At 40.6% G+C, this 26,162-nt stretch overlaps 3 protein-coding genes across 6 annotated transcripts; all 3 read left to right on the forward strand.

Annotated features, from left to right (window-relative positions):
* The first annotated feature begins 3,034 nt into the window (after positions 1-3,034).
* npvf (neuropeptide VF precursor) lies at positions 3,035-5,093 on the forward strand. Its single transcript, XM_008421653.3, has 3 exons — positions 3,035-3,682; positions 4,333-4,703; positions 4,795-5,093. The coding sequence occupies exons 1-3, from the start codon at positions 3,521-3,523 to the stop codon at positions 4,865-4,867; spliced, it is 606 nt and encodes a 201-aa protein (XP_008419875.1). The 5' UTR covers positions 3,035-3,520; the 3' UTR covers positions 4,868-5,093.
* A 1,332-nt stretch (positions 5,094-6,425) lies between these two features.
* LOC103472206 (cytochrome c iso-1/iso-2) lies at positions 6,426-9,991 on the forward strand. 2 transcript variants are annotated; one of them, XM_008421654.2, is made up of 3 exons: positions 6,426-6,736; positions 6,927-7,165; positions 8,973-9,991. In XM_008421654.2, the coding sequence occupies exons 2-3, from the start codon at positions 6,997-6,999 to the stop codon at positions 9,116-9,118; spliced, it is 315 nt and encodes a 104-aa protein (XP_008419876.1). In that variant the 5' UTR covers positions 6,426-6,736; positions 6,927-6,996; the 3' UTR covers positions 9,119-9,991. The 2 variants fall into 2 exon arrangements, with proteins under 2 accessions (XP_008419876.1, XP_008419877.1); XM_008421655.2 differs by having other exon boundaries at positions 6,441-6,736; positions 6,968-7,165.
* Positions 9,992-15,623: 5,632 nt separating this feature from the next.
* Positions 15,624-25,455, forward strand: LOC103472208 (uncharacterized). Of its 3 annotated transcripts, XM_017307643.2 has the most exons (20): positions 15,624-15,928; positions 16,017-16,075; positions 16,335-16,448; positions 16,569-16,689; positions 16,784-16,917; positions 17,034-17,141; positions 18,255-18,299; positions 18,422-18,448; positions 19,475-19,546; positions 19,676-19,738; positions 19,817-19,843; positions 20,103-20,147; positions 20,426-20,461; positions 20,533-20,613; positions 20,728-20,824; positions 22,540-22,682; positions 22,772-22,891; positions 23,303-23,432; positions 23,812-23,914; positions 24,670-25,455. In XM_017307643.2, the coding sequence occupies exons 4-20, from the start codon at positions 16,587-16,589 to the stop codon at positions 24,737-24,739; spliced, it is 1,404 nt and encodes a 467-aa protein (XP_017163132.1). In that variant the 5' UTR covers positions 15,624-15,928; positions 16,017-16,075; positions 16,335-16,448; positions 16,569-16,586; the 3' UTR covers positions 24,740-25,455. The 3 variants fall into 3 exon arrangements, with proteins under 3 accessions (XP_017163132.1, XP_008419879.1, XP_081468746.1); XM_008421657.3 differs by lacking the exon at positions 16,335-16,448 and having other exon boundaries at positions 15,625-15,928; XM_081612620.1 differs by lacking the exon at positions 16,335-16,448 and having other exon boundaries at positions 15,625-16,075.
* Positions 25,456-26,162: the final 707 nt, after the last annotated feature.

Consider the following 26,162-nt stretch of genomic DNA (forward strand, 5'->3'; position numbering starts at 1 on the left):
CTTCTTTGGACGTCATAATGTTGTTTGATCACTCATGACCTTTGATGCTTTCACAGAGCAGCTGTATTTGTCCTGAGAAAAAAAAGTGACATTCAGGTGGATTATTTACTGATCAGGTTTCTTCGGAAGAAAATTGGTAGCACTGGATTTCAGTTATGCAAATAACCACGACCCTTTTGTTCTTAGAAAACCATTTGACAATTAGCCATGATTTTAGTTGATGTATCACTTAAAATCCCAATAAAATACTAGGAATTCAATTTTTGCTCAGTAGACAGGAAGACATTTGCCCTAGTGAATCTTTAATAGTTTCGCTTTCATTCTGTAACCAGTTGCTTTTTTTTTTTTACAGACCACACACGCAGCGCTGCGTGTCTTGTGTCAGCTAATTGTGCCATACGTTCTGACGCTGAGATCCAACAGAAATGGATCTGATCGCCGTCTGAACCTTAAGCGGTCAAGAAGGCCTGATAAATGGGTCTCCTCTCCGGCGTGTGCAGGCATGCGAAGTGTTGTGATGATGACCTGGCTGTTGTCTAAGTAAGGGTGAGGATAAAGCGCCACGTAAATCAGCTCGGTCGAGAGGCAACCGCAGACTCCCACATGTCATATCAGGTATTTGAGATCTAGTCTGAGAAAGGAACTCTGCGATCGTTGCCAGACTTTAAACAAGCAGCTTAGAGAGACGGGGAGGCAGCGGTGATGGTGGTGAACCTGTTGTCACGTTACTTCTTGGTTTCTCTGGAGTTCGTCTTGGGTTGGTTTGTTTATTCCTCGTAATCTCGAGACAGTTTTCCACAGAGTTTCCGGCAAACCAGAGTAAATAAATCTGTTAAAATGCAAATATGATGAGTTAGGACTGTTCAATAAAAAAAAATGTTAAAAACGTCCTCAGTTACTCCCCTATGTTTTGGTACATTTATTTTATCTTCTACCTTTTATAAGCTTTCCAGGGAATGCTGCCCAGAAACATCCTCAGAGTTTGATGCTGAGTGATTAATTGACGATAATTGTTATTACTGATTTGTAAAAAGAGCAAAAATTTATTTATCCAAATAGATTTGGATAGATAGATAAAGATAAATCTTCTACAGGGAAGATTTATCTTGGACAGCATCTGCTAAACAAGGGGGCGATAAAAATAAAAGAAGAATGTTTTGAGAATTAAATAGCACTAACTGATTATATTTCCTTTTGCAGATTTATTTTCTCCGGTTTGCTGGAAACTCCATGGAAATCAGTCACAAGATTACGCGAAGGAAGGTGGAAATAAACAAACAAGCACAGGACAAACTCCAGAGAAACCAAGAAGTAACGTTTTCGTTCATCGAGTGAGCAGTCAAACCGGACTAAAAATGATTCGCTCAGATAAATCTGTTGATTTACAAGTTGCACAAAATATGATACACACTACTGAGGCACCTGTATAGGCAAATAAAGAACATTTTAATGTCCAAACAATGTTATGGGAACGCGAGATTTCCCAATATAGGTAACATTTTTCATTAAACACGGGAATGACGGCTATATTTCTGTCAAGGAAGCATGACATGCATTAATAACATGTAGAAGCAGGGGGCAGGGGGGGAAGGAGGCCTGAAAGCATGTAGATGGAAAGATGAAAAGGCTGCAGGGGTGGCGAAAGAAGAACATTAAAAACATTAGGAAGAGAGAATTACAGTGGCAGAGAACAAGGTCTTCCAGGGAGTGCTCTATGAGCTCAGCTAAAGAACAAAGGGAGAGGTTTATTGAAGGCCTCTGCTGATAGTACTCAGGATGAGTGTCCGACACGTGGTCGTAAATCCCAAATCCCACAGTCTGCGAGCCGGGGCCAGGGTCAGGCAAAGAAAGCACAAAAGCAGCGAGCCGAGACGAGATGGGAGGTAAACGATGATACGGAAAAGTAAACTGAGACGTAAGCCTTCTCAAGGCTAAGTCTGAATCACTGAAACCAGATGGGACCAAAATTCTTTCCCGCTGAGTTGCCTCAGCCGCGGCGTTGCATGATCTGCGTGCTCAGACGTGGCAACGTGGGAAACTGCGACGGTCAAATTAAAATTCCCATCTCTGGCTGTCGCTGTTGCCTGACAGGGATTCTTCACATTCGGTTTGCTGTTGGTCCAATCGCAAAAAAATGGCTCATTACTGGCTTCAACTGTAGAGACCTGAGAAATAAAAAATGTGGTGACGTGAGTCAGTCTCCTGAGATAAACACAAGTCATTATTGAATGCATGTTGTATTCATCTCATTTTTCACTATATTGTTTCTAGGCATCTTCCTCTTTTATGTTTCTAGTTTTTTCCCCTTTTTTTTTTTTTTGCTAAAGTTATTTTTCTTTCTGTCAGTGTACTGCACCTGGAAACTGAATTTCACAGAGGAAACCTCTCCAGAGATTAATAAGGTTCTTTCTAATATAATCCAATCAAATCTAAATGAATCTAATCAGTGAAAGCCAAATACAAAAAAAATGTGTAGTTTGGGCATTGCAGTGGCTCATCTGCAGAGGCCCTAGTCCTCCAGTCCCAGCCCGATGACCTTTGCCCCATGCCTTCCCCCTCTCTCACAACCGGCTTTCCTGTCTGACCATTATCAATAAATAAAGGCCACTGGAACTGATAAAACCTAGAGAAAAAAACGTGTGACTTTGTTTAATATGAGTAATTTTGTCACTACATATTTAGCAGAAAATTTCGTAAAATCATCTAAAAATGTATATTACATTTGCATTAATATCCCTCAAACTTCTTTACATTTTGCTAAGTAAGAACTGCCAACTTCAATGCATTTCTCTGGATTTATAAATGACATGCCAATACAAAATATTGACGAATGTACTTCATGAGATAGTTAGCACTTGGGATATTGTTTCACCCCCTAAACTGTTTTAAACTTCTACCTGTCTGCTGTGGTTTTCCTGGTCTTTGTGATTCTGTTCTTTCACTAAAATTCTCTGACAAACCTCCGAGGCCTTCATTGATTTCACTGAGATCAAATTATGCACAGGTAGACTACTTACTAATCAGATGACTTCTGAAGATTTTGATTTTATTTCGAAATGTATACAGTTCAACTTCAAAAATGTGCATTTTGCGTTAATTCACAGGTTAGGATGTTTGGTTGCAAAGCTTCTTGAAGGATCAAACTTTGGTTCCAGTATGATAAGTTGTTCCCAACTGATGGCTGATTCAGTACAATTAGAAAAGTGTGATTATTTATTTATTTATGTTTTTTATGTCATCTCCTCTTTAGAAGAAACAAAAGCGCCCCGTTCATTCAGCAGCCCAATTAGTGCATACATACCTAGATACCTTCCCAGGTATGAATGGTGGCTCAACCAGGAATTTGCCTTGTTTAAATGAAGCCAAAAATAAATGTGCATGCATCACTTCGCGTGTGTGTCAGTTTTTTTTTTATGTGACGTGGGGTTTTCACAGGGCTTATATGACAGGCGGCAGGTCACTCAGCGGGAAATGAGCCACATGTCCAAACACAGTTCAGGAAGGAACAACAGATTTCAGCATGTTGACAGCAGCGATACTGTCAGCGCTCCTGATGATGGGGGGTCTCGGAGGGGCGGCGGCGTCTGACTTCCACGTCTTCGGAAAATCCTTCCACAACGATGAAACCCTGCGGAGCAGCATCGACGACAGGCACTCTGTGAGGAAACAGCCGCGCCAGCAGGTAAGAACCAACCAGCCAACAAATGACTTGTGTGTATTTTTTGTTTTGTTTTGTTTTCCTCATCTTATATTCTGGGTCTCCAGATAACTGAGGTCCGGTTGATGCTCTTTGTAACTTCATTTTAGATCTTGTACATCATGAGTGGAAGCCTTTTCTCCAGCTTTGTGAGGGCTAAACTTAAGATGTAGTACAAGGCACAGATTTTCAAATGACAACAAACCATTTCAATCGAGTAGAAAGCCATTTGATTAGAGTAAAAGAAATATCTGCTTTCAGAGCATAGTTACAGCTGTACATCACCTCTTAGAGTAATGATCGTCGTCATCAGTCAATTTTGTAACTCACGGCTGATTTTGTTTTTGAATAATTTTCAGGGGCTCTGTCTCACTTCCTGCTTCAAAATAACTGTTTGTCTAATTCATTTTAAGTTTATTTACATGTGTGCTTTGGGTTATTTAGTGTAGAAAAAAAAAGCTCCATAAATAAAGACTAATTGATCGATTGATTGATCAAGGTCCCATCATGCTTTCAGATAGCACTAAAAATAGTAGACGTTGATTTTGTTACTGTCACTTCTTGAAGAACACAGACGAAAAGGCCCACATTGAAAATCCACTTGACCTGATTAAATGCAACCCTGACACATCCAGGTACCGAGTGGGCTCCGCAGAAGTTTGGATCTGGAGAGCTTCAAGCTGCACGTGACCCCGGCCACCAGCAGGAACAGCCTGCCGACCATCATCAAGCTGTACCCCCCCACGGCCAAACCGCTCCACATGCACGCCAACATGCCGCTGCGCTTCGGCAGGGACAGCAACGACGAGAGGGTGCCCAACTCCAGCCCCAACATGCCCCAGAGGTTCGGGAGGTCCTGGGAGTTGATCCAGATGTGCGGAGAGTGCCGTGAGGCGCGAGACGCCCCCAGCCCAGTGCTGCCTCAGAGATTTGGAAGAGACGCTCCTTACTGGAGCCTCCTCAGGACGCTGGCCAGTGAACACTTGTTGGACGCTGGCTTGCACTGGTATGGAAATGACACAATCTAAAATATCCCTCATCGTAACCACTAACCCTGCTTCCTTTGCTATGATTAAAAGTGCCTTATCATCCAACAGGACTGAAGATTTTGACTACAAAACCAGTTCTGAAGAAGATGTCGACACGGACAAAAAGACCTTCAAAGGATAGCCAGATCTTCTATTAAGTCCTGGTCCTTTCATTAAGTGTTATTATTGTAAAGATGCTTCAAGTTATTAAAGCTTAGATCTGGAGTATTTCCATGTAGATGTTGTCTTCTGAAAATAATGTCCTTCTCTGTACTGAAACTGATCTTATAGAAGAATGAAGTTTATACAAAAAGTAAAAAAAATAAAGCTTCAAGCAATGAGAATGCAAAATGTTATTGTGTTATTCATCTTAACCCATCATCATTTCTGTATAAACATCCCCAAATTCTTAGGGATATTCTGGAGAGAAAGCATAAGGTTCATCATAAAGCCCTTTGACTTTGACTTATTCTCTTGAACTGGGTTTAGAGGGGAGTAGATACGTTTAGAGCTTAACTTGGTTCATTAAAAAACGAGCAAAACTGAACCTGCTCCATCAAGCTGCTGAGGAAGCGGTTGTTGCACTATTTGAACACTAGAGGGTGCAATTCATGTGTTTTAAATCGAAACCCTTCCCTGACTGCTGTGTTATAAAATTATCATGTCACTTTTACAACACGAGAGAACAGAAACTGCATGATACCCTTTATCACATTTAGATTTAGTTTTACAAGACATACAAATTGGAAACATTACTCAGAAAAAAAAGCTCAATTATTTCCTTTCAGTCAAGCAACTGTTTTTCTGATAGGAAAAACAGTTGCTGTTTTTCCTATCAGAAAAACAGCAACTGTTTTTTTTGAGCTGCTGAGTTCAGCAGCTCAAAAAAATAATAAAACCATAAACAAGCGGTATTATTTCTGAAAAAACAAATCTGTTTGGCATTACAAAAAAATTTTTTTATAACCTGGTCAGTAATAAGTTGGAAAATCTTAGTTGGCATTACATCAATGAAATCATTATAATTGCTTGGAAATGTTTTGTATGTTTCCACTTGTATATTTTCTTTTTTTTTTTTTTTTTACAATAATTTCTCTCAGGTGATTAGTATTCTTTAAGATTAGGAGGTCACTCTTTCATCACCCTAATCATACCTTTTGTTGATTCTCTGTTGAGTTTAAGTTGGGACTCTATCAGGCTGCTTCAAAATGGTAAAATTGCTCTCAATAAGAAAAAACTTGTCAAAATCTACATTTAGCAGGGGAATGATGATAAGGAGAAGTATGGATTTAATGTTTTTTGTTGTTCTTATTTTGGGCAGGTCGCATCGTTCAGTTTTTTGCAAGTTAACCAATATTAATCTTAAAGAATAAAAGATACACATATATTCTTGATAGTGGACCACAGGTCATTTCATGCAGATGCTTTAAAGTACTTTATTAGAATTTGTATTTCATAGACCACCATATGAGTGTATCAGATAAACAGTTCGGGGTAGTTTGTGTAAGGGTGTCACTTCTTTAAATATAACAGTTTGTTGAAATTACACACTGAACTATCAAGTGAATATAATAGATGCTTCCTGTGCAATATTTGCTTTATAGCCATTATGATTGACTGCATATTACAAACTGCTATTTATTATGAGGATTATCAAAATGTTCTCATTGGGTTCTCAATTTTTTGTAACCAGTCATCAGATTTACTCTGACTCAAACTGTTGTGTAACAAGCACTGAGTCAAAGCATTTCAAACATGCAACCGACACACATGGCAAACAAACCCCACCTGTCTTTCAAGGTGGGTGTGACCCAAATATTAGAGCTTATTCAACCCCGGACCACGCCCCTCTCTGAAACTTTATTTCATGTACTTTATGGTTCAGGTACAGTTCAATCATAGCAAAACAAGATTTCTGGTCAGCAAGCAATCAAAAGGGAAGGAGTGTGAATTTGAGAAAGAAAGGTGACAACATCTACCTGAGGGCGATTTAACACATTCCATTCTGACGGTAGGATTTGCTCCTTCTGATCCTCCTCTGTTCGTTACTCCTTTGCTCTGTGCTGTTCACTTTTTCAGTTCAGCAGCTTTTGCGCTCTCGTTCAGCCTCTCTTGGCCAGATAACATTTTTGCTCAAACTCAAAAAGTTTAAGGTGCCCAAACGTTTGTGTATGTGGTAATTTTTCCACTTGCTTCAGCAGACATTTCTTTGCTGTGATGTGGCTGATTGTGTCTCCGCCAGTCCTTTCCTCCCATACCTAGCGGCTGGCGATGGGGGACATTCAGAAAGGGAAGAAGGTGTTTGTCCAGAAGTGTTCCCAGTGTCACTCTGTGGAGGAAGGAGGTCGCCATAAGGTGGGGCCAAACCTCTGGGGGCTGTTTGGAAGGAAGACGGGCCAGGCGCCTGGATACTCCTACACTCAGGCCAACATGGAGAAAGGTATGAATCACCACAAAAATGCACAAAATGTTAACGTCTATTCAAGAAATGACAAAGTAACCAGGTAACTGGATAACAGAGCACAATAACTGACATTATAAAGTAAATGTATGTGTATTCTACAGCTATAAAGAGTATGTCAATCTCTGTAGTTTAAATCTTTTGAACACAATAAATGGGATTTTAATGCATGCCAGTCCCTCATCATCAAATTCAAAATGGAATAACATGAATAAATGGTTCTCCCTGTAGGTTGGTGTATTGACTGGTTTGTTTTTTGGTCGATTGGCTGATTAATTGCTTAGTTGCTTGTTTAGTTGGACAGACTGTTAGTAAGATTCCTACTGGCATTTTTTTTTTTAAATATTGATAAAATATTGATAACTAAATCCAAAGCAGTACAAAGATAATCGGGGTTTACTTTATTCCCTTTGGAGAAATAAGCAATGCAAAGTTGGTCAACCTTTACTTGACCATCGTAAAGCCATTCAAATGTATTCACACCCCTAGAACTCATTTGCTGATATCACAGCCTCAACCTGTTTTATTTGGATTTTATAGAACAGACCAACACAAAGAAGCACCGACATGTGCTTTGCAATTTCTTTTACAAATAAGTTATAAAAGTTCACTTTTGCATTCAGACCCCATTACTCTAATAACTCCAAATGAAATCCATATCTTGCTTTGAAAGCTTCCTTAAACAGAGTCCATCTTTGCATAATTTCATCTCAGTATAAACTCAGCTGTCCTGTGAAGGCCTCAGAGGTTTACCAGAAAGCATTAGTGAACATACAGAACCATAGAAATCGAGGAATACAGCAGAAAAGTCAGCTGAAAATATAAAGAGCATGGCACCACGACACTAGAAACCCGACAAAAGGTGTTGGTCCATTTAAGCGGATAGGCTGAGCGAGATATGAACCCAAGAAGCAGCCAAGAGGCCCCTGGTAGCTCTGGAGGAGTTGCCGAGATTCACAACGTAGGTGTGAGGATTTGCTAGATGGTCAACATTGTTGAAAGAAAGTCATAAGACGCCTGCAGAGGACAAAATAAACACAGGATGAAGGTTATCTTATCAGAACTTCTTAATGCCTACATGGAAAACTCTGTCTCACTTGTGAAACATGGCAGTGACAGTATCATGCTATGGGGCCACTATGGTCAGCAGGGACAGTGAAGGGATGGAGCTAATTAATGGATAATAACGGAAGATAACCTGACTGAGGCTGACTTAAGACTGCGGCGATGTTTCATTCTGAACATAAAGCGAAAGCCGCAACGGAACGGTTTTACATCTACACATATTCACGTGTTACAATGACCAAATATCTCAGACAAATATCAATTAGCTAACCATCATCATTTTTAAGAAATATAAAAAATAAGGCCATATCACAAGCGACCTAATGCGGAAAGTTGTTCATTACATCTGCATACTGTTTGCAAGTCTTCGGCAAAACATTTCTTTCAGAAGTGCAAAGGTCAAAGATAACAAATCTGATACAATGACCACACTCCTGACAATAATCTACCTGATGTTTCTTCTCTTTTTCAATCAATCTGAAAAAGCTATTAGTAGCTTTCTCCCTCTACATAATATCCATGTTTCTCTAACTCCCCCTTAAGAGGAACTGGTTTTCTCTATATAAAGTAGGACAGCAGGTCTGAACATGCAGCTGGCAGTACTGCTGCTCCTCTCTGACTCTCTGTGCTCTATAAACCCATTCCACTGACATTCTGAAGTCCATTAGTGCACAAACACACCGCATGTGTTTGATTGTTTCTGTCTTGTTTTCCCATTTAGGTATCATCTGGGATGAGGAAACTCTGAATGTCTACCTTGAAAATCCAAAGAAGTACATTCCTGGTACCAAGATGATCTTCAGTGGGATTGGAAAGAAGAAAGAAAGAGCAGATATTATTGCCTACTTAAAGGACGCGACCTCCTAATATACTGGCACAGAAGGCTGCGCTCAAACAGCTACACACAGAGGGATTGAATGAGCTTTTAAAGAGTCAAGAATGTGCCGTTTCTCTTATTTTTCTACGCTTATTCATTGTAAAATTAGCCGCTCGACACACACAGGAACACCTATGCTGAACTTTTATTTGTTCAATTATATTTATCTTGTTGGGCTGCACAGTGGCGCAGTTGGTAGAGCTGTTGCCTTGCAGCAAGAAGGTTCTGTGTTCGATTCCCAACCTGGGGTCTTTCTGCATGGAGCTTGCATGTTCTCCCTGTGCATGTGTGGGTTTTCTCCGGGTACTCCAGTTTCCTCCCACAGTCCAAAAACATGACTGTCAGGTTAATTGGCCTCTCCAAATTGCCCCTAGGTGTGAGTGTGTGTGTTCATGGTTGTTTGTCCTGTATGTCTCTGTGTTGCCCTGCGACAGACTGGCGACCTGTCCAGGGTGAACCCCGCCTCTCACCCGAAATGTTAGCTGGAGATGGGCACCAGCAACCCTCCTGACCTCACTGAGGGACAAGGGTGCAAGAAAATGGATGGATATTTATCTTGTTTGTTCTTGCTGATGATATTGATTGTTCAGTTCTGGTTTAGATTTGTATTGGCCCCTTTTTGTTTTTGAATGGGTTGAATGGGGAAGATATTTTACTCTTGTTCTCGTTTTCTCGTATTTTAAGAACAGCTTACAAACAAATGTTTTAATTTTCAATTTACTAGAGCAGATCTTGACAGGTTATATGTGTACTTGTAATTCAGCAGCTGGATCAATAATAATAAGTCATATCACATCGTTGAATTTTTTTTAAGGGGCGTTTTACAACGTCTGAACCAAAAAATAAAATTGTTTTGTGTCAGATCTCGTATTTCCTTTTTTGCTGCGTCTCAGACCTCAGATCAGACGAGGAGGGAAGGGGATTTTTGTTCTGTGTTTTTTTTTTCCTGTTGTTGGTTCTCCTTAGCAGGAGTTTTATATTAGGTGTTCTGGCTGCTTCATGGGAAGTTGAAGCACTGTATTGAAATAATAAGGAGAAGTGGGAGAAATTCATGCAAGAAAAAATGTGATTTTGAGCAGCTGGGTGATTAAAGACCTGGACGGAGAGCTTACGTGGATGAATGAAGCGAACCCTGGCGGATTCCACATGTCAGAAATTCCTCTTAAGAGCAAGGAGCATTTAGGTGCAGATTTGCCCTCTGAATTCTGAATAGATAAACTACCTTTGCGTTCACATTACATGAGGGAAATTCAGTTTAATCAAACTCCTTGTTGTTGTGTGAAAGGATAACAGCACCCTCAGGTGGCTCTTTTCTAAATGACTGAAATATTCATATGAGGAAAAGGTCAGATTCTCTCTAATATCCCAAACATGAATGAAAATATTGTTAAACCAACACCATCTAACATTCAACATTTGCATTTTCAGGTTTGCCAAAGTGCTGACCTGCCAACACAGGTTTCACTCTTACATCATCAACATTCAGTTTGTGTTTAATAAAATGAGCTGAATGTTTAGTTGTTTTTTTTTTAACTGTCAGCTGCTCAAAAATAAATAGTTAAATACCTTTCTTTGTGTTACTGGGACATTTACATACAGGCAAGTGTAAAAAGTACATTACAGTTTTCTCAGTCATTTTGTTGAATTTCTCAGAACAGATTTAAAATGTTCAAAACCTTTGATCAATCTTCAAATCATCGTCATTTGTGCACATCCAACAAACAGTTCATCATTCATTTGAGCAGGTTGAAATGCGTTGGTCAATAATACAAATGATAATGTACAGTTACTTGCCTTTTCCCTGCTTATGTCATCAAAATGTACAAGATGGGTCTCTGTTTAATGATCTCAACCTCTGCAATATTTAGCCATACATTTGTATTATAGGTCTTTACATGCAAAATGCTTTAAAAAGTTGCCATAACATGTCAAGCTTTTCTTTTCTCTTAAATCTGCGTTGAGCTGCTAAATTGATCCCAGGTGAATCTTGACTTTTTCCACCAAACGTAAATGTGTGAAGCGTTAGATCAAGCAATGATCAACTAGTTTTGTGAAGGAGGAAAAGCAGAGGATGTGACTGTGCAGTCTTTATCATATTTGACCACTAGAGGGAGACAAACGTCTTTCCTTAATGCTACTGTTGCAAAATCAATGGATCTTCATGCTGTGTTAAAACAATTATTCCAAACAGACACAACAGTCCTTGATCAGATTGTGAAACAAATCTCAAGTTTTAACCCCAAATGCTAAAACAATGTTTTTTTGTTTTTTGTTTTTTTTTGTTTTGCTTATCTGCTAACTAGTTGGAATCAGTTGCAAGTTCAATTGTCTTCTGAATACCACAACCTTTTGCTTTGTACAAGTTGTTTTATTCTTTTTTTTTTTTTGCTTCTTACATCATCAATATCATGGGAAAGGTTACTGAGATTCAAGCATTCAAGAAAAATGATAACTCAGCTTACTTGAGTTCCACGCAGCCTTCACCCAGCAAAATAACTTGACCCCAGTTTGTCCTAAAAAGTAAATGACAAGTACATTTTTTTATTTATTTTTTTACAGATTAAAAAGTAAGTGACTGCTTCATTTTGCGTGTCGGTTTTCAAAATAAAAGCGCTATGAGCCGTGCTGTGTCATTGGTTGGTGTCCATTTGGTCTCGCATCAGGGGAGAATATTTGTCTTCAGTGGTCAAAATAAAATGAACACTGACCGACATATTTGATGTGTATTGGTGATGGCACTCATCAAAATGTAATGTTTGTTACTGCTTTTCTCAATTGTAGATTATGTTGTTTTTTTATGACTTTACATTTTTGTGATTTTATGATGTAAATCTCTTTGAGCTGCATTGTTGCTGAAATGTGCTACACAAGTAAACTTGATTAATTGTCTGAAATGGACCCAGAAAGAGGAAAATCTCTGATATCTGGGAATACTTTGAGATGATCACTCACAATAAAATTCTTCTTAGATAACAATTAACCCTCCACCTCCCAATTTCTCACCTTCTGCAAAGTTCCACTATCATTTGTAGTGTAATTAGCAAATATATATCAGTCTTTCACAGCAAAAACAGTTTTAATGGTGTTACAGAACTAAAATTCAAATATAAGGGATCAGAGCCAATTATAAATCCAAGAAAAAGTGAACGCCCCAACAGGCACTGCACTCCCAAGATACTAAAACATAAAATGTCTTTATTGTCAAATCAGTCTGACATAAAAGAAAACCCAACACATCCACTGACGTTCAACATAAACCAGGATTAGATTGGCTACAAATCATTTTAATAATTAAAACATATGACCATTAAATATGGTTTTATTGATTCTCCTGTTACTGAACATGAGTTTGATGAAAACTTTGTGATAATATTGCATTTAGTAATTTTTGGAAGTATGATCCAACTGAGTGACAAGGCTGTTACAGTTTCACCAGAAGATGTCACTAGTGAGTGATGAATGAAGCATAGAGTAAGAACCTTTCTGCAAAGCTTCATTGCTTCATGAGGCTTCATTTGCCCATCACTAGCGAGGAGGTTCTGGAAGCTCGGGCCACCAAGGGGTAATCTCCACGGGGTCACAAGGGATCAGACCAGGCTGCCAACGGTTCCGGCAGTTCAATGCTTCTCGGAAGATTAACCTAGCGAAAGGCACACAGAGAAGGTTACACAGGTAACTGGCAGGTCGGAGGTGAGTTCACTAATGATAGGTACCATTATTGGCTAACACTCTGACACTAGAGTGTCGGCTGCTCCCTCCTGACATACTCCTCCAAACGAAGGTAAGTGGCTGCCGTCCTCTAGAAGGCCCCAGGATGCCCCCTCGTGGAGAAACTGGAAAAAAACCACAACCAGCCTAGATCCCAACAATAATGATCACAATTTCAACTTTCTGGTACAAATCTTATTGAATTTCCATTATTTTTATTAGTTTTTTTGGTCTGTTTAGACTTCCTTCATCTTAATTGTCTCCCTTGAAATGAATTACGTCAGTATTATACTTTTATGACCTTCCCCGAAAATTGACACCGCATTGCGTCTGGGCTTGCAGTCAGCTTACCTGAACAACTTTTCTTTTTCTGGGGCAATGTGTGCAGGGGAGCTTTGTTGTGGAAGGGCCCGTTTAATCTCGATGAAAAACAGATTACAATATAACTACCAAACAAACAGAAAAACTGAGCAAGACGGAGATGTCTGGCTAGCAGCTTTATATGTTTCCAAAGAGCGTGGTTTTTTCTTTTTCTTTTTTTGAAGGGGATTTTACTGGCAATCTCGCAATGGCATATCAAAACCATAAAGCCATAAAAGAATTTGAAGAGTTTTATTAGAGTGTGTTTCAATCAAAACTGAGAGTCAGTCTGATATTTAAAGTGATACAACATATTATTAGTGCATTGGCACAGTGATAGAGATGAGCACTGTCCCCCCAGCACTCAACACTTCAAGATTATTGATCTAAAATTTGATCTATATTTAAATAGATCAAGTCTGCGGCCTGTTCTTTGCAATGATGTTCTAATTTACTGTAGCATAACTTTACATCACAGGACTTTTTGTTGCAAGCTGTTCATCTCAGCCAAGAGTTGTTTTTTTGTTGTTGTGAGGAAAGGAAGCTTGTTGTCTTGACATGACAGTAAGAACAGCAGGTCTGGACAGGCCGGCCAGGGTCTACAATGCTTTTCGTTTCTGACTCTGAACTCCGCTCCGACAGCAGGACATAAAAACTCTACAACTGTCACCACATGTCTGAGGCGGCAGACAGTTTTTTTTTTGTTTTCTGTTTTTATGAGGCCGCATTTATAAAAGGTTCCTGCGTTGCCGATAAGCATTTCAAATGTTCACTTTTCACACAGGTGTCATATGGGACGAGGAAACGCTGAACATCTACCTCGAAAACCCAAAGAAATACATTCCAGGTACAAAGATGATCTTCAATGGCATCAAAAAGAAAAAGGAGAGAGAAGACCTTATCGAGTTGAAGGATGTGACCTCCTAATACGCTGATGACCCGTACGAGTGCAGTGTTCGCCTTGATGAAATAAATGTTTTTCATAGTTGCATGTTTTGTCCCTGACCTGCTTTTGAAAAGTTGGGTGTCAAAACTTTTAAAAACCGCTGACTCACCACGATGCTAGCGGTTTCGTGGAACTGCCTGTTTTAATGACCATGAGTCACACCGCCTGCAGTTTGCGACTATTCTAGAAAGCAAAAGTCTTACTGCCACACACACAAGAGCTGCATTTTTACCGTATGTTCTTATTTTGCATTTTTGTCTAACTTTATTTTTTGGCCTACATGTTTCATACCGTGATCCTTTTTCACGTTGCATCAATTTAAAAGGTTGGTTTAATTGTTAGCTGACGTTTGAGCTTATAGTGTCATACAGGCTTGTGTTTTTGTAGACAAAAACTTTCTTTTTCACACAGTCATTGTTTTGAGGACAGAAAGCTCAACCGAATGTGTTGTGTAGACACACTTTTTTATGTAATTTAGCAGGTCGCATAAATAACCTTGTAAAGAGGTGATAATTGCAACTACATTCTGATTTTTTTCAGATTTAACAATCAACTATATATATTTTTTCTATTAACATACCTTTCAGGTTTTTTGTGGAAAACTCTCAAATAAATTATTTTATTGCAGATACAATCATAGAATGATGGAAATACCCAACCTTCAGCATGAGTACATTTCTTTAGCGAGGAATTTAACTCTCTCAACAAGTAATTGTTTCAACATAACCACCAGCGACACAGATATTGCATTAATATAATAAAGATGACAGTTGACAAAAATGTCCCCCAAACAAAACAAATCACAAAAAAACTGAGGAAAAGTCTTATGTCCCAGACACCCTGTATTGAAACAAGGATTTCTAATGGGGGATTCAAACAGGAGTATGGAGAAAATGGAGATGGCATCAACAGTGAGTACATTGCCTTCAGCCATTTTTAAACAATGTTTTTCTATTATATATTCCAAAGCTCATAGCACATGTTTTGCATTAGTCGTCACTGTTGATAAATTGTATTAGAAAAAACTCAAGATCCAACACTTCCCAATCCTAAAAGAGGTTCTGTCTCCTCAGCTTTTGGAGCTATTGGAGTGAGACGCGTGTGTTGCTCTGAATAAGTCAGAAAGTGTCCCGCCTCAATGTGCACGTATCTAAAATGTTTACCAGAGTGCCACACATTCACCACTGTGCAGTCTTACGAAATATGTTTTTAACATGTAATATTCAAAATCATAATTTGTGATTTGCAAGTGTATTTGTTTCATATCTGCCTTATAGGAGAAACTGAAACATTTTTTTATGTTTTTTTACATACTTTATTTGTATATTTCTATTTAATCTTAAATAGCATATTTATTTATTTATTTGTTTGTTTGTTCTATTTTGGCCCTCAGTAGGAGTTTGCTCCTCGTGTTTGAAGCGTTACATGTAAATATAGATTTTATGTCTTACTCTGAAATACCCAGCAGAGGGCGCCATTATTCTTATAAGAGGCCGTTAAAGCGGCAACAAATCGCGCCAGACCAGCGTGCAGACGCTCCTTAGAAGTGTCAGATCTGTCCTGGCGAATCTGAAGTCGATCCGGATGGCACAACAGACACATCAGATCCAGTCGATTCAGTGGGACTGAGGCACCGCTGCTCTGTGGTTTCTGCTGGGCATTTCAGCACCACAAGGAGAAAGAAGAGGAGGAGGAGGAGGAGGAAGAAGAAGAGGGGCTTAAAAAAAACTGCATTCCTTTAAAAAATTGTGTTATTAACCGGCGGAGGGAAGGAGGAGGTCGATAAGTAAGATCCGATTGATCAGGGTTGCAAATCTTTTGCACGGTGAATGTCAGCGAAGCCTCCTCTGCTCAGCGCGCTTCATTTCTTTTAGGTGAGAGGAGCGTCAGACAGCGTGTCTGCAGGTGCCACACAATCAGATTCAAGTGCAAGGTAGGAGAGAGCCTGTTGATGCCACCTTTCTAATGTTGGTTCATCTACTGAACGGGCTGTACCGCTTATGCAAAGCAGGACAACATTAAACCGGGGGGATCATCCCAGTTAATCACATCCCTGCACTGATCAACAGTGCTGAAATGTGTGTTCACTCTAACAAACTGTGTTTGAATGGACCCATTACAGTCTTACTACAGTTGCATGACTTATGTGTCTGTACTGTATGCTAGTGATACACCCCCTCTTCCTTCTCTAGTCTAATTCTGGCACAGAGGGCGTATGTGCACGGCTGGAATTACAGCGGTGGCTGCATCTGCTGCAGTGAGGGGCTTCAACAAGTTTATAGAGCAGCAGTGACAGCCTACAGAGGGTGGGTTGGGATGGGTGGGGCTGGGGGCTCTGAAGGGAGGAAAAAGGAAAAGTGACAGCTGCCAGGGGACTGCAGGATTAGCGCGTGCGCTTAGGAGAGCTTGTGTTGTGTTCATTTCAGGGACAGCAAACAGGCAGCATGGAGCTGATGAAAATTGCATTGTCCCTTCCCATTCTTCTGTGTCCCGCTTGGGCCTTATCCCATCACTCCAACCTGGACGGCATCCTGTCGCCTCGCTCAGGTAAGGTATCAAGCTGTGAGCGTGTGCTGCGGAACGGAAACAGGCCCAGATGTGATGTAACGGTAGACCATGTAACATGAGTGTTTCGCCGCAGCGATGCAGAGGAGCGTCCTTCCAGCCCTCAGGTTCCTGGATGAGGCATTGAGGTTTGACCCCTGTTGTCTCATGTCGCCTCCTCCACCGCCGCTCTTCCCTCCTCCTCCTCGGCTTTGGAAGAGGGGCACGCCTGTAAGTTTCTGTACTGCACCCTCTCCTCGTCGGCCTGTGCTTCCGTTCCCACTGATGGCCACTCATTGAGGAGCTGTTGTTTTTATTTATGTGCTAACACGATTGGTGAAATGAAGGACGCACTGAGCTTATTGGAACCAACCGTTTTCGGAGGTGAAGGGCCTGATACTACGCATGTAACCCCAGAGTGTTCACCAGGACCCACAGGACCTCCAGGACCCCAGGTAAGGAGTCACCTCAACATATTACATTTACAATGCTTTGTAAACATATTTGTGTCTTTTGAACTCTTTCCAATGTAGCCACAAACTTCTATGTATTTCTGAAGATACTAGGGTTTCACCGATTGATCAGCCCTGAATTCTTTAGCTTTAGGTGATCAGCTGATAATCAAATATCAAAGTGATCTTATCCATGGATCTTGCACTAATCTCCACAAAAGATCTGGAAGTCTCTGCCTTGAGAGAGGGCTGAGTTGACAGACCCGCCCACCGGGTCACATGTAAACATCTCATTTATATTTGAGAGCACTACTTCATGTGCAGGTAAAAAGTATTTTTCAGTAAAATAAGACTGGAACTTTAAAGGTGTATTGTAATCTCATAACACCTGACAGTTTCAGTCACTTACAAAAAAAAAATCAGTATCAGTCCAAATCAGAACGGGCAGGTTAGGCTCTTTAAAGATTGACCAGAAAACTGCAATCGGTGCACTTTTGGAAATAAAACAAAACATATCACCACAACTTGATGCTGGTACCTCCATGTGTCACCACAAGGATGGTGCATGCAGTATAGTGAGAGGTGTTAATTTGTTGGGCAAAAAGTTTCAACTTTGGTTCCTTGTGACCAGAACACTTTCTTCCACATGTCCAGTTCAGGTGGAGGCCCATATCTTCGTTGGTTTGCAGCTGTGCCGATCCAGTTCTTGGGATAAAGGTTGAAACTTAGCCCTGCCCTTAGCTTCTCCACAATGTTATCCTTAGGTGTATTCTATCTACTAACTATATAACTTTTGAACTGTAATTTTCTGCATTAATAATTTGTGGTATCAGAAACATAGTGCTGTTGGCATCATGTTGATGGGATGCTTTTTTTGGGCAAAATATAGAAAGGGTCAAAGGGTGTAAATGGCTTTGCCGGGCCCTGTGCATTAGCTTTTGATTAAATCATGTTGCATTGGATAGCTACAGACATTTAAGGCAGTAGATGGAAATATTGTTAAGCAAGCATAGACGGGAATTTTGATAACCTTGTTAATATTGATCATGCTGCAAATGTATTGTCCTCAGTATAGGTCACACAAGCTGGATAAAAATGTTGTGTGTCATTTTTCAGGGTGAAATTGGATTGCCTGGTATAAGGGGACCAAAAGGGAGAAAGGTGTGTGTTCTCCTTGAGAATTATGCCTCTAATTCAGTTTTCCGCTGAAGGAATTTGTCCTTGCATTCACCTGCGCTCTAACAACATCTCTTCTTCTTCTTCTTCCATTTGTCGTCCTCCAGGGAGAAATTGGACGTCCGGGGGCAAGGGTGAGCAGCTTCTCTCCTGCACGTATTCCTTCATACCCCTCTCTATCCTCTTCCAAGCATTCCCTCTCTATAATCCGATTTGTTTATCAATATCCCCGGAATTCTCCTCCCGTTACTAAATGGGTCACGCAACATTAGTCTCAGCTTTGAAGCTTGATCTCCCAGGGCATCCTTCGGTACCCTGCTCATTTTCCCTTACTCTCCGGCTCTCCTTGGCTTGGTCCCATTCACCTCCACGACTGAACCCAAGTCCTGCTGATCAAGCCCCTCTGCCAGCACTCTGCTTGTGCATTTTAATCTTCCTAAGTGCTTTTGCTTTCCATGATAAATCACACAGCAGGTCCACTGTGCCTCTAGACGCCGCAGCCTTACACACGGCCCGCCGAACGAAAGCGTGGGGCTGCGGCTCTTGGAATGCAGTTCAGGTGTAAACAAGATGTGAGGATGCGTCTCTTCCGTTCAGCTAGCGGAGAACTACAGAGTGGGACTAATTAGGGCTTTATTTCTGTTCCTCATTAAGATTTTGCATCCAGACTTTCTGTCTTCGTATGTCTCTGCTTCAGATTTAGTCGAGTATAGCGTGAAGACTATACTCTTCCCATGTAAAACATACATGGGAAGATGTAAGCTTTTTTTTATCTCCAATACTCTGTTTTGTTATGTTCCAACCACAAACTGTGATGTATTCAAAAAAAAATATTTTTTTTGATAGGCTTTTGTGAGGTTGCTGTGAAAGGGAAGGAAAATAATGCCTGTTTTTTTTTGTTTTTTTTTTTGTTTTTTTTAAATACAAGTCTGAACAGATTTCTTCGAGATTTTCCCACATCTAGCTCCACCCTGTCTTCTCCCCAGTTCTGGCCAGCCTCTCTGTTTTGCTGCAGAAAAGCATGCTGCATGATTCTACCACAGTGTGTCATGGTAGTGATGTTGTTTTTGGTTGTAATATGACAAGAAATAGTGACAGAAAAAAAAAAACATGAGTATATGCGTCAGTATTTCTAATTGGTACTTGCTTTTTTCCTGCAGGGCCGTCCTGGCGCTCCCGGTCCTCCAGGAACACCAGGATTTCCAGGATTTCCTGGTCCACAAGGACCCAAAGTAAGTGCCATAAGGTATAAATATATCACTATGGACTGTGGCACACCTATCTACAATGGCACACTGGAGAAATATGTGTCATAGACATCTGCATATTGGGAATGATTGATTTTTTTTATTGGTTATAAGGGAGAAAAGGGAGACCCGGGACTCATGGGTTTACCAGGGCTGCGAGGTCCGCCGGGAACAAAGGTCAGAGAGATGATTCCATCATGAAAACAGCCGGGTAGATTCAAGGTCAACCTTAATATTCTCTGCTTGTCTTTCCAGGGTTTACCTGGTTACAAAGGTGACAAGGTGAGCTTAGAGACAGGCGTTCTTCCTGCCAAACCGTAACTGTTCCCAAAAGAAGTTGGAAATGTGAAAAGAACCAATAATGTCTCACCAAATGGGGGGGGAATCCTCCTGACAGTGGAGTAATTTACAGCCTAGTTACATTTATGCATCAGAATAATGTCAACGACTGACCCGCTGATGGAGGAAGTTCCAGCAAATGCTTGCTGGAACTTCCTTTTAATTGAATTCTGACACATTTCAATCTCTTGTTTTCAACAAGGGCGACCGAGGCGACCGCGGCTCTGCAGGACCGAAAGGGGACAAGGTCTGTTTGTTTATACTGCAGGTCCTGAAGTCACCTGGGAACGGTTGTGTCTTTGCATTTAGTTCTTCTGTTTGATTCTATGATAATATGCTCATTCTGCGTTCCAGTGGATTTAAAGATCTACACTATAAGCATCTTCTCCAATTACCTAAAAGTTTCAAGTAAAGAAAGTTTGATGCACGACAGTTGATTTAAATTGCTGTAGTAATACTTATTTTTCATCACTACATTAGTTTAACTATATGGTTTTTTTTTCTTGCCTATTTTTCTCTGTCCAGGGTTCAATTGGTTTGCCTGGGATGCTTGGGCAGAAGGTATTGAATAAATTGTCAGGAATTTTCACATTAAAAATTAGCCGGAACCCTGACCTGTGCTCTTTTCTCAGGGTGAGGCAGGTCCAAAGGGAGAGCCGGGTGTTTCTGGGAAGAGAGGACCAACTGGGAGACCAGGGAAAAGAGGCAAACAGGTAAAGAAGTATTGTGCTGTTTGTGTTACTAAAGTTGTACTAAACAACCTGATAAAAGTGACACTTCTCTGCGTTTGTGTTTACATTTGGCCTGCTGTTGAATTTGTGCAACAGGGTGTCAAAGGCCATTCAGGGGCCCCAGGTGTCATGGGACCCCCAGGACCTGCAGGTCCCAATGGCCTCCCTGGCCCACCTGGGCCTCCAGCATCAGGTAGTGTGACCACCTCTCACACTCACACACACACACACACACACACACACACGCACACACCCACACACACACGCACACAGACACAAACACACACACCTGTTTCCACCTTTATACAGTCATGGCCACAAGTTTTGAGAATGATTCAAATGTTAATATTTACTAAGCCTACTGCTTCAGTTTTTATAATGGCAATTTGCATATACTCCAGAATGTTATAGAGTGATCAGCTTAACAGCAATTAATTGCAAAGTCAATATTTGCATAGAAAATGAACTTTATCCTCCAAAACACATTTCAACTTCATTGCAGCCCTGCCTTAAAAGGACCAGCTAACATCGTTTCAGTGATTGCTCCATTAACACAGGTGTGGGGGTTGATGAGGACAAGGCTGGAGATCAATCTGTCATGATTAAGTAAGAATGACACCACTGGGCACTTTAAAAAGAGGCTGGTGCTTGGCATCATTGTTTCTCTTCTGTGAACCATGGTTATCTATAAAGAAACACGTGCAGTCATCATTGCACTGCACAAAAATGGCCTAACAGGGAAGAGTATCGCAGCTAGAAAGATTGGACCTCAGTCAATAATCTATCGCATCATCAAGAACTTCAAGGAGAGGTTCCATTGTTGCCAAAAAGGCTCCAGGGCGCCCAAGAAAGACCAGCAAGCACCAGGACCGTCTCTTAAAAGTGTTTCAGCTGCGGGATCGGCCTACCAGCAGTGCAGAGCTTGCTCAGGAATGGCAGCAGGCAGGTGTGAGTGCATCTGCACACACTGTGAGGCGGAGATTCTTGGAGCAAGGCCTGGTCTCAAGGAGGGCAGCATAGAAGCCACTTCTCTCCAGGAAAAACATCAGGGACAGACTGATATTTTGCAAAAGGTACAGGGAGTAGACTGCTGAGAACTGGGGTAAGGTCATTTTCTCTGATGAATCCCCTTTCCGATTGTTTGGGACGTCTGGAAAACAGCTTGTTCGGAGAAGACGAGGTGAGCGCTACCACCAGTCTTGTCTCTGTAAAGCATCCAGAAACCATTCATGTGTGGGGTTGCTTCTCAGCCAAGGGAGTCAACTCTCTCACAGTCTTGCCTAAAAACACAACCATGAATAAAGAATGGGACCAGAATGTCCTCCGAGAGCAACTTCTCCCAACCGTCCAAGAGCAGTTTGGTGATGAACAATGCCTTTTCCAGCTTGATGGAGCACCTTGCCATAAAGAAAGGTGATAACTAACTGGCTCAGGGAACAAAACATAGAGATTTTGGGTCCATGGCCTGGAAACTCCCCAGATCTTAATCCCATTGAAAACTTGTGGTCAATCATCAAGAGACAAGTGGACAAACAAAAACCTAGGAATTCTGACAAAATGCAAGCATTGATTGTCCAAGAATTGACGGCTATCAGTCAGGATTTGGTCCAGGAGTTGATTGAGAGCATGCCAGGGAGAATTGCAGAGGTCCTGAAGAAGAGGGGTCAACACTGCAAATATTGACTTGCTGCATTAACTCATTCTAACTATCAATAAAAGCTTTTGTTACTCATAATATGATTGCAATTGTATTTCTGTATGTGATGAAAACATCTGCCATACACACATGAAAACTAGAGGGCAGCAGATCACGTGAAAATATAATATTTGTGTCATTCTCAAAACTTTTGGCCATGACTGTATATTGTTTTGGCCCCTGTATGCATTATCCATGCACCCTTTTTGCAGGTCTCTACTTGGTGGGGGAGAAAGGAGACAAGGGCCTCCCGGGACCACCAGGTCACTGCGACTGTGATACTGTAATTGGATCAAATAACGCCCCCTTTGGAAACTACTACACGACGCGACGAGGCGGCAACAAACTCACTACTGTGAGACTCTGGGTGATGACGGTGCAAACTGAAATCGTGCCCTTAGTGTGGCCACTAAGTTTGTGAGTGTTCTCCGGTTCTTTATGCAGATATTTGTGGTGAACAGTGAGGAGGAGATGGGCCGCCTTCATGTTGAAAACGCCATCGTACTAAGGAAAGATAAGCTGATGCTTTACTATAAGGATAAAGACGGCTGGAGCCCTATACAGGTAATTAGATTCAAAGGTGTACTTTAGCAGTATTATAATGTCTTCCAAAAAAAAGAAGGGAATAAAGCAGAACATCACAGATTCTCAATTGGATATGAATGCTGAACTTTGACTGGGCCATGGTGACACATGTAACAGTTTTACTGTTTTATTTTGATTCCATGGCATGCTGAGGGTAAAATGCCTCTTTGGACTGTAAAGGCTGCAGACCCCTTGTGGTCTAGTGCATGAAATCTCAATCAAATGCAATGTGGTAAGTGGTAATACATCTGAAAAGCACCGTGCATTCGAACATGTACTGATCTTCAGCTTGAAAGCAGAATATGCCTAGTCTCTAAAAAAAATGATCTCGTGTTAGCATTCGTCTGCATAGCAACACCTGGTTACCGTTCATATTTTCTGTCCCTGCAGCCCTTTCAGCCATTCCAGTCCACAGAGACCGTCCCAGAGAGAGTAGGTGTGTGTGGGGACGGGAAGGTGCAGATCCAGCACGGGGAGGAGTGCGACGACGGAAACCAGATCGTCACAGACGCATGTCTCAGTAAGTAAAACGCACAGACTACATCCTCAGTTTCATTTCAGCTTATTATGCAGCAGGTTTACTATAAACTAGTCTAGATTTTTTGCCACAGGAAAAAAATGGAAGTATGCTGCAGAGCAAAACCACAGCATGCCACTGGATTCTGTGCTCGTGTGGCGCAGTCTAAAAGACTTTCCTTGATCTTTTATTAATCCCTCACCCTTCCCTCTCCCTGCCAGCCTCTCACTACGCTCTGCCTCTATCCAATTAAATTAGCAGGAAAATGCTTTGCTGGCATCACCGAACACGGGTCGCTGCGCCAAAGAAATTAGTAACGTCTTCTTTCCCCCGCTGTGTTGCGTTCTCACATTTTCTCTTATCCCCACCGCATCTCCTGCAGACTGTAAGTGGGCCTACTGTGGAGATGGATACCGACATGAGGGTATAGAAGAGTGCGATGGGAAAGATTTTGGTTACCAGACCTGCAAATCCTATCTTCCAGGGTACGCCAACTGATTCTTAGAGCATGCACAAATGTGTTTTACTGGGTTATTTTTTTTTTATTACAGCAACTTTCATTACAGATTTTAAGATAATATGATAAAAGGAAACTGTTTTTAAATATGGTGCCTCGCTAAACAATTCATACACCTTGAATTTTCTTTCCAGTCGTGCCACGGTACGATCACGAACTCCGATGTATTTTATTGGAATTTTCTGACACAGTCCAACACAAAGTAATGTACAATTGTGGAGTGAATCAAAAAAGGTAGTGGCAGCATAATGCTGTGGGTCTGGTTTTTCTTAGTGTGGACCTGTCAGGCTGTTTTAAGCTAATGGGAAGACGAATGAAGCTACATATAGAGCCAAGGCAAGAGATAACTACAAAATGAGGACCCAAGAAAAATATGAGGATAGTGAGAGAGTTAAAATATCTTAATACATCACTGATTGTAAAGTGCAATATTTTGCTATCGTGAAATATTGTTAAATTTTATATATATATATATATATATATATATATATATATATATATATATATATATATATATATATATATATATATATATATATATATATATATTAATATATTATTTTATTTTATTTTTTTTAAATTGAGCTGTAGATGCAGAGGTAGACATATTTTCATGTATTTTTATCGGGACTCCCCGACTTCTTTAAGCTAGCCCCGCTTTTATATTCATGTTAGCAAACGGCACATTTAATTCATTTTTAACCACTCTATATGCTTCTGCAGGTCCTTTGGGCAGCTTAAATGCACTGAGTCCTGCCTCATTGATTCTACCGGCTGCAAGTACTTCACCTGAATACAGAAGGCCTCCATGAATGCAGAAATTGTACTTCAGGACTTCCTCTGGAGTATCAAAGCTTTGAAACAAACAAGTGATGCACTGAAAGACTGCACTAAAGCAAAGCTGATGTGCCTGCTCCGAGGCATGAAAAGTCATGGAAGAATGTTTTTGTTTTTTGTTTTTTTACATCAACTGTAGTACCCTCCACACCTTGAAGTTTGGTCTTGAACATGCCTCCGAGAAGAGCTCCACGGGCTGCAGCACTGTTATAAAGTCATTAGAGTTGGTGGGAAACATTTTAAGGATGTAATGATCATACCATGTCAAATACTTACACTGTTTAAGACGTGCTGACTGTTAATGCAGAAATAAGCTATGTGCTCTTTCCTACCAGACGTTAAAAAAAAGGGTTGTATCGTATTGTAGTATGCAAATCTAAGGCGCCTGAATGTTCTTACTCCTGTGCAATGTATAACAAAACACGTGTTTATTAAGTGCGATGTGATATTGCATGCAAATGTGTATAAGCGCACAGCAGACTGCTTTAGTTGTTCAGCCCTGTAGCCATATTGTGTCCCCTCTAGCAGAGAAATTTCAAACAATCCGACAGGAAAACACGAATGTCTTTTAGCAAAAACATAATAATGACATACGGTTACCGAAGCAGCATGATGTATGAATGTAAGTGTGCATTTGATAAGACAATAACATCAATAAAGACTTGATCTTCACGCCGGGGGCTTGTGTGGAAAGCAGACAAGCAGAAGAAAGAGGTGTGCAGCAACTTCCTGACGATATGCCTGTAAATATTCCTGCACTTGTTGCTTTTCTCATTTAAAGGAAGGATCTCTGCAGCACAGAAACACAGTCCTGTTCCTCACCGGTAAAAAATATAAAGTCCAACAATTTATTCTGCAACTATTGTATTGAGAATATTTAAATGGAGCGAAAAATAGTGCTCTTTACTATTTTTGTTCAAATGTCTGTTATCCTGGTTATAGTAAAGAAAGTGATTATTAAATAAATATTAATAACAACAGATGTGTGAGAAGGTAAAAGCGTCACCCTAAGCCACTTCATTGGTATTATTTCATGTGAACATGTTGCTGTTTCTATGCTTACATTCATAGATGTTTCACCTGCATTAGCTATGAAAAACCCACCTGTAAATAATCATGATCTCACTTCCTTGCTTTTTATTTTGCTTGGCCCAGACTCTGTCTCTTTATTCACAACTTTTGAGGTACTAAAAAAATTCTCTTTTTTTTCTTTAGCACAGGCCTGGTGAAGATGGATATATGGGGGTATCTTTGTTCCTGTCATATTTGATATATATATAGCATTTTTTTAGCAACTGAGGGTAACATAGTTACTTAACGATACTATATGCTTTAAAATGGCACGCAGAAGGTTGCCCCATTCTGTGTTTCCCAGAATG

This window comes from Poecilia reticulata, chromosome 11 (genome assembly GCF_904066995.2).
Source record: "Poecilia reticulata chromosome 11, P_reticulata-male-v2, whole genome shotgun sequence".
Classification (NCBI taxonomy): Eukaryota; Metazoa; Chordata; class Actinopteri; order Cyprinodontiformes; family Poeciliidae; genus Poecilia; species Poecilia reticulata.

Excerpts from the sequence above, each read along its gene's own strand:
- npvf (XM_008421653.3), top strand. The coding sequence starts at position 3,521 with ATGTTGACAGCAGCGATACTGTCAGCGCTCCTGATGATGGGGGGTCTC. Across the intron at positions 3,683-4,332 it reads GGAAACAGCCGCGCCAGCAG|GTACCGAGTGGGCTCCGCAG; the intron begins GTAAGAACCAAC and ends TGACACATCCAG. Across the intron at positions 4,704-4,794 it reads TTGGACGCTGGCTTGCACTG|GACTGAAGATTTTGACTACA; the intron begins GTATGGAAATGA and ends ATCATCCAACAG.
- LOC103472206 (XM_008421654.2), top strand. The coding sequence starts at position 6,997 with ATGGGGGACATTCAGAAAGGGAAGAAGGTGTTTGTCCAGAAGTGTTCC. Across the intron at positions 7,166-8,972 it reads TCAGGCCAACATGGAGAAAG|GTATCATCTGGGATGAGGAA; the intron begins GTATGAATCACC and ends TTTCCCATTTAG.
- LOC103472208 (XM_017307643.2), top strand. The coding sequence starts at position 16,587 with ATGGAGCTGATGAAAATTGCATTGTCCCTTCCCATTCTTCTGTGTCCC. Across the intron at positions 16,918-17,033 it reads TTTGGAAGAGGGGCACGCCT|GACGCACTGAGCTTATTGGA; the intron begins GTAAGTTTCTGT and ends GGTGAAATGAAG. Across the intron at positions 19,844-20,102 it reads CTGGTTACAAAGGTGACAAG|GGCGACCGAGGCGACCGCGG; the intron begins GTGAGCTTAGAG and ends GTTTTCAACAAG.